This window comes from Podarcis filfolensis (genome assembly GCF_964270895.1).
Source record: "Podarcis filfolensis genome assembly, chromosome: 3".
In the NCBI taxonomy this organism is placed as follows: domain Eukaryota; kingdom Metazoa; phylum Chordata; class Lepidosauria; order Squamata; family Lacertidae; genus Podarcis; species Podarcis filfolensis.
Window position 1 is genome coordinate 102,775,557 of NC_139606.1, and position 12,731 is coordinate 102,788,287.

At 47.7% G+C, this 12,731-nt stretch overlaps 1 protein-coding gene across 3 annotated transcripts in view; it reads left to right on the plus strand.

Moving 5' to 3' along the window:
- Positions 1 to 793: 793 nt before the first annotated feature.
- RHOQ (ras homolog family member Q) overlaps positions 794 to 12,731 on the plus strand; it is a 36,604-nt gene continuing 24,666 nt past the window's right edge. The window contains exons 1-2 of one of the 3 annotated variants that reach the window (XR_014545862.1): positions 794 to 1,890; positions 2,955 to 3,013. Coding sequence is in view for 2 of the 3 variants with exons in the window: in XM_083605616.1 (XP_083461742.1) it covers positions 1,743 to 1,890; positions 2,955 to 3,013 (207 nt within the window). In the remaining variant the exon portion in view is untranslated. The remainder of the gene's footprint in view (positions 1,891 to 2,954; positions 3,014 to 12,731) is intronic. The other 2 variants (XM_083605616.1, XM_083605615.1) reach the window with 2 other exon arrangements.

A 12,731-nucleotide genomic window follows, 5' to 3' on the forward strand; every position in this document is an offset into this window, starting at 1 on the left:
ACAAAGTTGATGTTGAAGAATCATTGCTTTGACCAATTTGTCCTGACTTGTCAGACCAGCCAAGGTGTGTTGCTTGTGTGTAGTTATTAATTCTAGTATTATAAATAATTATACTGTGCAGGGAGGGTCATTGTTTTCATTTATCATTACGGTATGTATTTTTGTGTTTTCATATTGTAAAGTGCCCTGTGATCTTTCGATGAAGGGTGGCATAGAAAATAAATAAACAAAATAAAATAAAATAAGTAAGTCTGAAAAGCTGGAAAACATATCTGATACTTTAGCTAATGTCATCTTAACTTAAGAAAACTGAGGGGCAGTTTAAAATTTTGATTTTCTAGTCCTACACTACACTTGGCAGCCTTCTCCCGCTTACTTTTAAGAGGGTTTTTAATAATAATAATGTTTCCAAATATATTCCTTTTTTATACTACACCTGCCCAAAGTGTGTGTGTGGGGGGACCAGCAGTACCAAAAAATCCTTATCCTCCCAAACTCTAAAATGTTTCCTTAACGGCCAGCGTAAAAAATTAATAATCATAATAATAAAAAAGTGGAAGAGACACAACACAGCGAAAAACCGGAACAGATTGCGGCAGCCTTAACTTAGTGTCCTCCAGCTGCTTCGCACCGCTGGCCGAGGCTGCTGGGAGTTGTAGTGTCCAGCAGCTGGAAGAGGGCGCCCGGTTGGGGGAGGCTGCGTGGAAGTTCCGAGGATTTATCGATTACATCATCGCCGGGGAAAGCGCGTTGCAAAAAAAAAAAAAAAAAAAGGGAAAGGGAAAACTGTGGACGCTTCTCGGCGCTGTCGGCTCTTTGGAGAGGAACCCTCAGCTGCTCTCCGGCAGCGATTCGGCATCGCTCCTCCTTTCTCCGCTCCAGCTAGTCGGAGGTGGCGGCGGCGGCAGCGGCAGCAGCAGCAGCAGCAATAGGACGGCGGGCGAGCTCCTTCATTTCCCCTTTATTTATTTATTTTTCGGAGAAGTGGCGTTTGCAGCCCGGGGTGGGAAGGGAGGAGTGTGTGCGTAAAGATCCGGCCGCTCCGGAAAGTCAAAGTGGGCTGAGCGCAGTTCCTCTCTCCGGGAAAAGGGGAGAGCGGGCCTTCCCTCCGCCAAAGGAGGAGGCGGGCGGCTCGGCTGTTGTTTCGCCGCCGCGCGATTTTTGTTTTACGCGGCGCCAGGGAAGCCCCCTCCTCGCCCTCGCCATCGGGGCGCAGCGCCGCGGAGACCCGGCGCCGCGGTGCGGATTGTGCGCGCACGGCGCCCAACTAGTTCCTCTTTCCGCCGGGCAGCCGCCGCCGCCGCCGGAGACACTCGGTCATCGTGCCCGCCGGAGGAGGAAAATCCCTGCCAGCCAAGTTTGGCACCGGCGGGGAGGGCGACGGCGAGGCGGCGCAGGGAAGGAGGGAGGGCGAGCCGAGAAGAAATGCCAGCGCCCGTGATTTGTGGCTGAGCTGCTCCCCGGCTGCCAGCCAAGCCTCCCGCTTCGCCCACCGCTCGCTCCCCTCGCCTGGCACCGATGCGCCCCCCCGAGGGTCGTCTCCTGCGCCCTTCGCTGCGCGGCGCCCGGTGATCTCTCCGCCTCGACCACCCCCGACGGCGTCGTTCTTCGCCCCGCTCAACGCACTTTTATCCTTATTATTATTATTATTATTGGAAAGGGGGAGTCTCTTTTTTTCCTCGCCGGGTGTTCCCCCTCCTTCCTAAAATGACGATCGGTTTGGGAAGCTCCTTCTCATCATCATGGCCAACGGGACGGGGGCGGCGACGGTCATGCTGAAATGCGTGGTGGTGGGCGACGGGGCGGTGGGCAAAACCTGCCTGCTGATGAGCTACGCCAACGACGCCTTCCCGGAGGAATACGTGCCCACCGTCTTTGACCATTACGCAGGTAAACGCGCGTCTCGCCGGGAAGTGCTGAGTAAGGGCGCTCCGGCTCCGCCACCCTCTTCTCCGCCCCCCCCCCCCAGCTTCCAGCACCCCAGAAGCAGCAGCAACAGCCGAGCAACTTCGGCGAAAACTTTTCCCTTTCCCTAATTCTGATCTCCTATCCCCCCTCCCTCCCTTCCTTTCCCCCTCTTTTCTCCTGCCTTCTTGTAAAGCAGAGGCTGCGTTTATTTTTATTTCTTTGGCGGCGGGGGGGCGACTCGTGTTTGCAATCCCGGGGATCCCCGACGACCCCCTTTTTTGCAAAAGGAAAGCAGCTCAACATGACTCCTCTAAAGCGTAGTCTTCTTCTCTTCCCCTCAATTGGAGGGGTCTGGTTATGGAAAGAGTGGAAAGGGGGAAGGACGATTTGGGACTGCAGATGCCTGACCACTCCAAAATTGTCGCATTTTATAGATATATATACATATGTGTGTGTGTGTGTGTATAAAGGGACTGGACTATATATATATATATATATATATATATATATATATATATATAATATAGTATTTAATTGGTGGGCCAGAATAGGGTGGCGAATTGCCGTTATGACGGGAGCTAGGATTTAATCCATGCCCGATAGGACCTTGACAGACAGCAACTGAAAGTTGGGGAGCAAATGGGACAGAGGTTAAATGGGGGGGACGACGACCCAATACCCTCTCACTAGCCTTTGAAGTCCTGTTATGAGCACATGATGTGTGTATATTGACACACACACACACACATCGAGGGCACCTTTTTGTAGGCTTCAGCATGTTAATGGGGAGTCTAGTTCTGTTTTGCTCCATCACAAAAGTGCTTCGAAAGTGTATATCTGGGCAGAGACAGGGATCATTGCTATTTTTAAAAGGTTGCCTATCCATTTGAGATGTCTGTGCTTTTTTTTTTATTAAAAAAAATGAGTTTGGGAGAGTAATTGAATCCACTTGTTTGCTCCTTGGTCTAGAGAGGAAAGAGGGTGCTTGAGAGAGTGTGTGTGTTGCTCTGGGGCCCCTGCCTGATATTCTCTTTCTCTCTTTGCAGTCAGTGTGACAGTCGGTGGCAAGCAATATCTGCTTGGGCTATATGACACTGCAGGACAGGTAAGGGCTCCCCACCCCCGCCCCGATCCAGCAGCTGAAAAGCAACAGGGTGGGTTGCTTTTTAAAAAGGGGGAAATAAAAAGTGATCAGCATATGGTGTTTTCCAAAGCTTGAGCTCTGTTCATGCTCACTTGCACACGCTGAATTATTCAAGGACTGCCGTTTATGTTGAGGTGTCTCAATACAGCAGCTTGTAATAATTGCCTCATTTACTGCCTTGTCACAGATCTTTGGCGAATGGATCACCCTTCCCCCAGTATTTTAAAATACTATTATTTTAAAAATCAATAATTGCAAGCAGCCGATTTCGTGATCCCAACTCCTATCACCCAGGGAAAAACAACCAGCCTTGTGAGATACTTTATTTTTAGTTCCAAATGGCTGGGTCCTCTTTTGAGTTCTGCCTTGCTTCTCATTGGTGGACGGGCAACATGAGCCTCTGGCTCTGATTGGAGAATAATGGCATCATCTAATGTTATGGGAAGGCATTTTGTCTGATTGTGTTTATTGTGGCCCCAGGGACACATTGCTTCCAATCCCGAAATCATTCCTTTGAGTCAAAACATTTGCAAGGAATGACTGAATAGTTTTGGAGCACAGCAGAGAGGGGAGGTTTCTCCCTCTGTTTCAAATTTGTCTGCGCAGGAGAAGGAAAACAACAAGAAGAGATCCCAAACTACAGCTTTTGCATCCAGATCAGACATGAGGAATAGTACTGTTGCCAGTTTGCTAGTGCTTGTTGGTTTGCATTCTTTTAGCCGTAATGGGCTGGATGCAGACTTTCCTCTACTTAAAAGTGGACATTCTCATGGGACTTGAGGTCAAGTCCTATTCATTTCAGTTCTGGGGCTGGGCGATATATCAATATATCATCCAAAACTGGTTTGAAGTCCATGTTGTGATACTGGTTTCATAATTTTTGACCTGGCAATATATTGTGAATCATATGTGTGTGTGCTATGCAAGAAATCACGATGCAGGAGAACCCGTGAAGCTGGTCAATGCGTCTACAGTACAGTGGTACCTCGGGTTACAGACACTTCAGGTTACAGACGCTTCAGGTTACAGACTCTGCTAACCCAGAAATAGTACCTCGGGTTAAGAACTTTGCTTCAGGATGAGAACAGAAATCGTGCAGCAGCGGTGCAGTGGCAGCAGGAGGCCCCATTAGCTAAAGTGGTGCTTCAGGTTAAGAACAGTTTCAGGTTAAGAACGGACCTCCAGAACAAATTAAGTTCTTAACCCGAGGTACCACTGTACATAGGTCCATCCTTATTTCATACATCATGATATATCAGTATATCACGATGTTTAAGCTGGTGATATATCACGATGTTGAAAACCAGATATCACCCAACCCTACTCCATTCTCAGCATGACTAAGGCTGCAGTCCTAACCCATTTACCTGGGAGTTCAGTGGAACTTCTTAGTAGACATGGTTAAGATAACAGCCTCCTTAATCCAGGCCCTGTGGAAAGAAATCAGATCCTGCAGGGCCCTGGTCTCATGAGACAGAGTGTTCCACTAGGCCGGAGCCAGTGTTGAGAAGGCCCTGGCTCTGGTGGAGGCTAATGTGACTTCCTTAGGGCCCGGGACCTTCAGGGTGCAGTGGCGTAGCGTGGGTTGTCAGCACCCGGGGCAAGGCAAGTAATTTGCGCCCCCTAACCCGTGGATTTTAGTAGGGGCAGAGAGCTGCGAGTGCGAGCGCGCCCCCCCCCATGTTGCGCCCGGTGCGGCCGGCACCCCCTGCACCCCCCACGCTATGCCACTGTCAGGGTGTTGCTATTTATGGGTCTTAAGGTCCTCCGCGGGGCATACCAGGAGAGGCGGTCCCATAAGTACAAGGGTCCTAGGCTGTGAAGTAACTATGCGCTAGGTGAAAAAGGCCCCATTTCCCACAGCGCCCAAGCAGACGCCTTGTGGAATCCCATAAGCGGGACATGAGAGCAATAGCTCGCATACTGTCTTCTCCAGCAGCCGGCACTCAGAAGCATGCTGCCTCTGATCTTGCCCCCAGTGGCCGACTTGGAGCCTTCAAGTTTCAACTGCGCCTTGCGTGATGCCAAAATTTGGCGTCTTCCATTCAAAGTGATTGTTGCAGCACCCTCTCAGCTCGGCTCCCAGTATTGGAAAACCAGTTGCACTCCCCTAAGTCTGCCTCTGCTGCCACCATGACTAGTAAGGTAAAGGTAAAGGGACCCCTGACCGTTAGGTCCAGTCGTGACCGACTCTGGGGTTGCGGCGCTCATCTCGCTTTACTGGCCGAGGGAGCCGGCGTACAGCTTCCGGGTCATGTGGCCAGCATGACTAAGCCGCTTCTGGCGAACCAGAGCAGCGCACGGAAACGCCGTTTACCTTCCCGCCGGAGCAGTACCTATTTATCTACTTGCACTTTGACGTGCTTTCGAACTGCTAGGTTGGCAGGAGCAGGGACCGAGCAACGGGAGCTCACCCCGTCGCGGGGATTCGAACCACCGACCTTCTGATCGGCAAGTCCTAGGCTCTGTGGTTTAACCCACAGCGCCACCCGCGTCCCACCATGACTAGTAGCCAGAGATAAATGTTTCTGCCACAAATTTGTCTTGATTCCATTTTTAAAGTTGCCTAAGCGAGCAGCCACGGCCACATATTGGGTCAATTACTCAAATTAAATGATTTAACCGTGGAAGCTGCCTTATCAGATGATTGGTTCATTCTAGACCGTCTCCATGCAAAACAGATGTTCTACTACTGATCTACACCAGATGAAAGTTCTACCTAGTTTTTCTGAATATCTTGGGGGTGAGAAGGACGTGTTATCCACAATGTATGGCTAAGCAGAAACTTGAATAATTAGAATTGCTCTATAGGAGCTGCTATAGGTGGACTTGAACTGTCAGAAGGTATGATTTGGACTGATAAAGTTTTATCTTTTAAAAAGTAAAGGATTTATGTACGTGGGACTAGGCATTTGGCTAGAAACTCAGAAGCAATAAAACAATGATGGCGTTGGTTTAAGCCGTCTGGATTTTAATGGCACACACTGCAGCTATGCCATCAACAACTTTTCTCTAGAGCCGCGCTTGCTATAAAACTTTCACAGTTTCAGCAGCTGGAACATTAAGTAAATGTCTGAAAAAGAATGGAGGACCTTCTGTAGAATTGCAAGAGGCTGCGGTTCTTAATTAGGAACTCCAGGGGAGCAATATGAGATGGCAGACCCTTACAGGCTCATTTTTTAAAAAGAAAAGAGAAGAAAAAGAGAGAGGAGGAGAAATCGGACAAAACTTCTAAAATGGCATTGGTATGTTCAGGAGATTGGTGGTATTTAGAGCAGTAATGGGAATCCTGTGGTCCTTCAGGTGTTGAACTACAGCTCCCATAATTCCTGCCATTGGCCATGATGGTTGGGGTTGATGGGTACTGGAGTCCAATAACATCTGGAGGGCCACAGGGTCCCCACTCCTGTTTCGGAGGCACAGGTTCCCAGGTTCAGAATTTCCAGTTAAAAAGGAAGTTGTATGGCAAAGACAGAAAAGTCCGAGACCTTCAAGATGTGCTGCTAGTGAGAATAACACAGGACTTAGATGAGCCATAGGTCTGATTCAGCATGAGACAGCTTCACATGTTCATTGCTGGGAGAGATAATCAATGGCGTTGGGCTGGGTGTTCAGCAATATGCAAATGATACCCAGCTCTATCTATCGGTTAAATTTAAGCCTGTGAAGGCGGTGAATGTCCTGTGTGAGTGTCTAGAGGCGGTTGGAGGATGGATGGCAGCCAATGGATTGAGGTTGAATCCTGACAAAACCGAAGTGCTGTTTCTGGGAGATGGGGTGGGCAGGGATAAGGGTCTTCCTGGACCTGAATGGGGCAACTGGGCCCCTGAAGGACCAGGTTCACAGCCTGGAGGTCATTTTGGACTCACAGCTGTCCATGGAGACCCAGGTCAATTCTGTGTCCAGGACAGCTGTTTACCAGCTCCATCTGGTACGCAGGCTGAGACCCTATCTGCCTGCGGACTGTCTCGCCAGAGTGGTGCATGCTCTGGTTATCTCCCGCTTGGACTGCTGCAATGCACTCTACATGTGGCTACCTTTGAAGGTGACTCAGAAACTACAACTAATCCAGAATGTGGCAGCTAGACAGGTGACAGGAAGTGACCGTCGGGACCATATAACACCGGATCTAAAGGATATTCATTGTCTCCCAGTACGTTTCTGAGCACAATCCGAAGTGTTGGTGCTGACCTTTAAAGCCCTAAACGGCCTCTGTCCAGTATACCCGAAGGAGCGTCTCCACCCCCGTCGTTCAGCCTGGACACTGAGGTCCAGCGCCGAGGGCCTTCTGGCGGTTCCCTCACTGCGAGAAGTGAGGTTACAGGGAACCAGGCAGAGGGCCTTCTTGGTAGTGGTGCCCGCCCTGTGGAACGCCCTTCCAGCAGATGTCAAAGAGATAAACAATTATCTGACTTTTAGAAGACACCTGAAGGCAGCCCTGCATCAGGAAGTTTTTAATGTTTGATGTTTTGTTATGTTTTGTTATATTTTGTTGAAAGCTGCACAGTGTAGCTGCGGTAGCCCAGTTGGATGTGTGGGGTATAAGTAATAAATTATTATTACCATCACAGTTCTTTCCTTAGTTAAAAAAAAAAAAAGAGGTTTGGTGGCATTAGTAGAGTAGACCTCCAGACAAGAATGAAATGGGCTGGAGCTCAGACAAGAATGAAATGGGCTGGACCCTGGACCCAGGGTCTCATTCCCCTTTGGGGAGCCACATACGATTGGTGGGTGGGGCCAGAGGCAAAGGTGGGTGGAGACAGAACCAAAAGTAGGCGGAATAATGGATGAGACTCTTAGCTTTTTACAGCAGGCTACATTCCAGCCACACAAAAGTCAGATTTCACAAACACACACCTCTCTCTGTCTTTTACCTCTGCAAGCAAGAGACGTCATTGCAAATCAAGGCCGCATCTCAGCCAGGCAGAAGCCAGCATAGACTCTCTGGGGTCATATCCAGCCTTACTTCATTCTTCCTTTAAAGTCTTACCAGTACACGATGAGCAGCAAGGGAGGAAACTGATATTTTCATTTTTAATAGTGGGGAAGAGAAAGTGATAGGTCTATTATATCAGCCTTGGCCAATTCCGGTGCCCTGTAGATGGTGTTGGACTATGATTCCCATCATGGGAGCTGATGGGAGTTGTAGTCCAACAAGATCTTGAGGGCACCAGATTGACAAAGGCAGTATGACCTGAGGTGTTAGCAGCTCCATGCTCCTAACAGATAATGAAAAATAACAGACAATAGCAGATAATATGACGTTGTGAAGCTTTACTTGAAGAAATCTGGAAGTGGTGATGGTTGCTGCTGCTGTTGATAATAATACTTACTGTTTTTAAAAGCATATTTCACATGCAAGGCCTTTAAATGGCTTGTCCTGCAACGGAAAGGAAATCCAAACCTCTGAGGTTAAGTGATCTGTAAGGTCACAAGGCAAGCTGAAATCCTGTCTTTTCACCATCAGGGCAGGCTTCCTGTACATTTTTAGATTGCTTCTCAGCCACTGTTCCGTCATAAGGTTCCACTGGCTTGAAGCCAAGCTGAGGACTTTCCCCTTGCTTCTTCTACCCATATTCTGAGTGTGAGCTGTGAGCACTGGCCTTCCTGCTCCCTTTCACATCAGACCCAGGGATTTTTCCATACAAGCCTGCGTTTGGCGGTTGGCATGAAGTCTGCATCTGCAGTTAATCACATGCCTTGGGGAAGTAGTTCTTCCCTGAAGGGAAGTCGCTTGCCAGGCCTTCTGCTAAAGCTGGCCTACACCACACGAGTTCGTGCGGGAAGACGGGCTAGTAACACTTCTTTGTCTGTTGGCCAGGTGTTTGTACTTCTCTGATTAAGTCAAAGCAATTCTGCTGCCGTCTTTGAGCTAAAGTATGTCTGGCCTTGCCGATGGCGTTTTGAGTTTGCACTTTAGTATTGCAACCTGTGCTTATGCCTGGGATTGCATCGTTCACTGAGATCCAGCGCCGAGGGCCTTCGGGCGGTTCCCTCATTGCGAGGTTATAGGGAACCAGACAGAGGGCCTTCTCGGTAGTGGCGCCCGCCCTGTGGAATGCCCTCCCACCAGATGTGAAGGAAATAAGCAGCTATCTTATCTTTAAAAGACATCTGAAGGCAGCCCTGTTTAGGGACGTTTTTAATATTTAATGCCGTATTGTTTTTAACACTCGATTGGGAGCCGCCCAGAGTGGCTGGGGAAATTCAGCCAGATGGGCGGGGTATAAATAATAAATTGTTGTTGTTGTTGTTGTTGTTGTTGTTGTTGTTGTTGTTGTTAAACTGAAAATAGTGCTTCCAAGTAACATTTTTCTCCCAAACTTCCTTAAATGCTATTTCCCTTTTGTTTTGTCTTTAAGTTGTTGGTGACGGTTGTTTCCCCTACAGCTGCCGTGGGTTTCTCTCCCCCTGTCCCAGGCCTGAACACCTTTTTCCTCACTAGAGAGATCCCAGCCAACCAGAGACCATGGACTGAATGTCAGAGGTGGATTTAAGGGAGCACAACCAGTTTGTCCAGACTAGGTTCCAAGCCGAGAGGGCGCGCTGCGGGGGGTGCCACAACAGTGGCTTAGAACAGAAGGGGAGAGGTAGGGATGGGTGCCAAATTTTGGCATTGTGCAAGGTGCCGCTGAAAGCCCAATGTGATGGTTTGGGAATGCTGTGTCGCCAACTAGATAGGGCTATGTGCTCAGGTACTCATCAGTGTCCCGTTGCGCCAGATCCCTGTTATCAGCAAGGATATGCTGGTGGTTCCTGTCTTCTAGCCACAGGTTCAGTGCCTTATGTGTCTTCACCAGGGCCTCGTCCCACACGTGGCTTCGCATTTGGAGATGTACTCACTACTACTGCTGCCTTCTCCTGTATCTTACTGGCTTGTATGCTGGACTTATTCCTGCCACACTTGCATGTCACAGCACACACGGCCATGCCATCTTGTAAACCATGGGTAGGCAAACTAAGGCCCGGGGGCCGGATCCGGCCCAGTCGCCTTCTAAATCCAGCCTGCAGACGGTCTAGAATTGGCATGTTTTTACATGAGTAGAATGTGTCCTTTTATTTAAAATGCATCTCTGGGTTATTTGTGGGGCCTGCCTGGTGTTTTTACATGGGTAGAATGTGTCCTTTTATTTAAAATGCATCTCTGGGTTATTTGTGGGGCATAGGAATTCTTTCATATATTTATTTCAAAATATAGTCTGGCCCCCCACAAGGTCTGAGGGACAGTGGACCGGCCCCCTGCTGAAAAAGTTTGTTGACCCCTGTTGTAAGCAGTTCAGCAATTCCAGTTTCTCCAGTATGGCCACCACTCGCTCCAGCTGTTTTTGTCTAGCAGGATCAGTGGTCAGGGATAATGGGAACTGTAGTCCAGAAACAGCTGGAGACCCAAGTTTAGGAAACCGTTTTTTAGAGTTTGACTCAACTCCTTGCCCCTTAGAAGCAGAATAAATTTTGCAAACTGCTTTCTCCCCGCATCCCTTGCTAAAAGCAGAATGAATTGGTGGTAATTTGCGTGACTTATAATGGCAGCAGGATTCAGCTTCCCTTGTCTGAGAATATGTTTAATCTTGGCATCATTATTATTATTTTAGCTCCCAGAGCTCTGCCTCATGAATGTCTTGCTCCCCTCTTTAGGGGTTCCTTAGCCTCTGACTTTTATTTATGTAGCAGCCTTGGAAGCACTGTGCTATTTTGGTTTTCAAATGTAGAAGATTATACGCTCGCTCTCTCTTTTCCCCCAAAAGAGAAGCAAACAATCTGCGGCAGGACCTTTCCTCAGCACCTTGAAAGATAACTTTGAAACTCCAGCTCAGGGCTGGGGAGGGAGATTAGGGCAGGCGATTTGTCTTGCCTGAGGATTTTGCAGGCTCTCATTAGTGAGCGCTGTTGTGGAAAGAGATTATAAAGTGGATCTGTAACTGGGAGTCTAGCCTTCTCCAGCAGCCAACCTCGAGTACACATGAACTCTTCCCAGATACCCTTTTTAGCAGCGCTAATGGCTACCCTTCGCAACATGAAGGTTGGCTTCCTTCGGCAGCTCTGACCGATATCTATTTTTGGTTCCTCTTCTAAAAACAGATGGTTCTGATTGAGAGCCTTCTCTTAGGACTCCTGCCCATAAGCTGCAAAGAGCAACAGATGGTTCGCAGTGTGGCGATTACAGAACCCAGAGTGGGTCTTCCAGAGCGTTTGATCTCTGGTGATCTCAATTGCATTTCCTTGCCCCAACTTTTAGCTCCCTGGGGCTCCTCCAGACAAACTGTTTACTGAACATTCATCCCAAAAAGCTTGCACAGATCCTGCTAGACTGTGTCCGGTCTACATTGATATTGGCTTTGTTCGCCGGGCAGTTATATGACAAGGAGCATTCATCCTGATTTGCTTGGAGGGTATTTTTTGGCTTCCTGTTAACTGTTTGTTTATCCCGCACAGTTCAGTGCATTTCTTCACCATCACTTTATTTTTCTTTTCTTTTTTTAAGTGAACTTGTTGCACTAGGCACCAATGTGCTTTACATTACAGTCAAACTTTGGTTTGTAATTTGATATTGATAAAATGTGGTGGTTGTTGGATTTTAATAATTGAAAATTAATTAAAAAATCATGTGAAAAACCCAAAAAACTCTCGGTTTTCAAACGTCTCAACTGCCGAACATTTCGGAAGCCGAATGCCGAAAAACCAGAAGGGAATTCTTCCGTTTTCGAACACGCCTCAGAAGTCAAACGGCTTCTGAGGTGCGTTTCTCTATTTTTCTCAAAGAAACTTGCTAGAGTCCTTTGATCCTTGGTTTTCGAACGTTTCGGAAGTCAAACGGACGTCCAGAACGGAATTCATTCGAAAAGCAAGGCTCCACTGTACTTCAATTGCAGAAACCTGAATTTTCAGTATGCACATAGAATAATGGAATCCTAAAAATATATACTAACAAAGCTGTATCCGACGGATGAAAGTACATGATGTTTGACATGATTGAGAATTGTGGACTCAGGGACGGAGAATTATAAAGCATCAAAATCGAGATGTGGAAAATATGGAAACAAGGAGGAGAGGCAGGACTGAGATGTGGAGATATGCTTCAGAGATCCAGACTGTGGAGAGCTCCAAAAAAATAATAATTATAATTTGGACTATAATTTGATCTTTTTTAATTTAATTAGAGTATTATGATTGGATATATTAATTGGATGTTTTTTATTGGAAAATCAATAAAAATGATTTAAAAAAAGAATAATAGAATCCTAGAGTTCGATGGGACCTCCAGGGGCCATCTAGTCCAACCTCCTGCAATGCAGGAATCTCAACTAAAGCATCCATGACAGATGGCCATCCAATTACATCAGGAATTAAACTCAAGATTCTAGTTTCTACAGCTTTATCGACAGACACTGAAGTGTGAGATGGGTGTAAGTTTTGCCGTTTTACTCCCAGTCTCAACAGATGCTGAAGTGGGGGGGGGGGATCTGTAGTATCTTCCTTAGCCAAATGAAATGAGTCACTGGGTAGTTGGACGAACCTTGTTTCTCAGCTCTCAATGGGAGATGTTGCCCTTTTCTCATAGGAATAATCAGAGAAAATCACAGTGAGGTTTGTGTGCGTGTGTTGTTTTATTTTAAAAATGGTATTTGCACAGTGTGTTGAATGGCCATAAGGTTGCCTGAACCCCTGTAGCGCGGTCTGT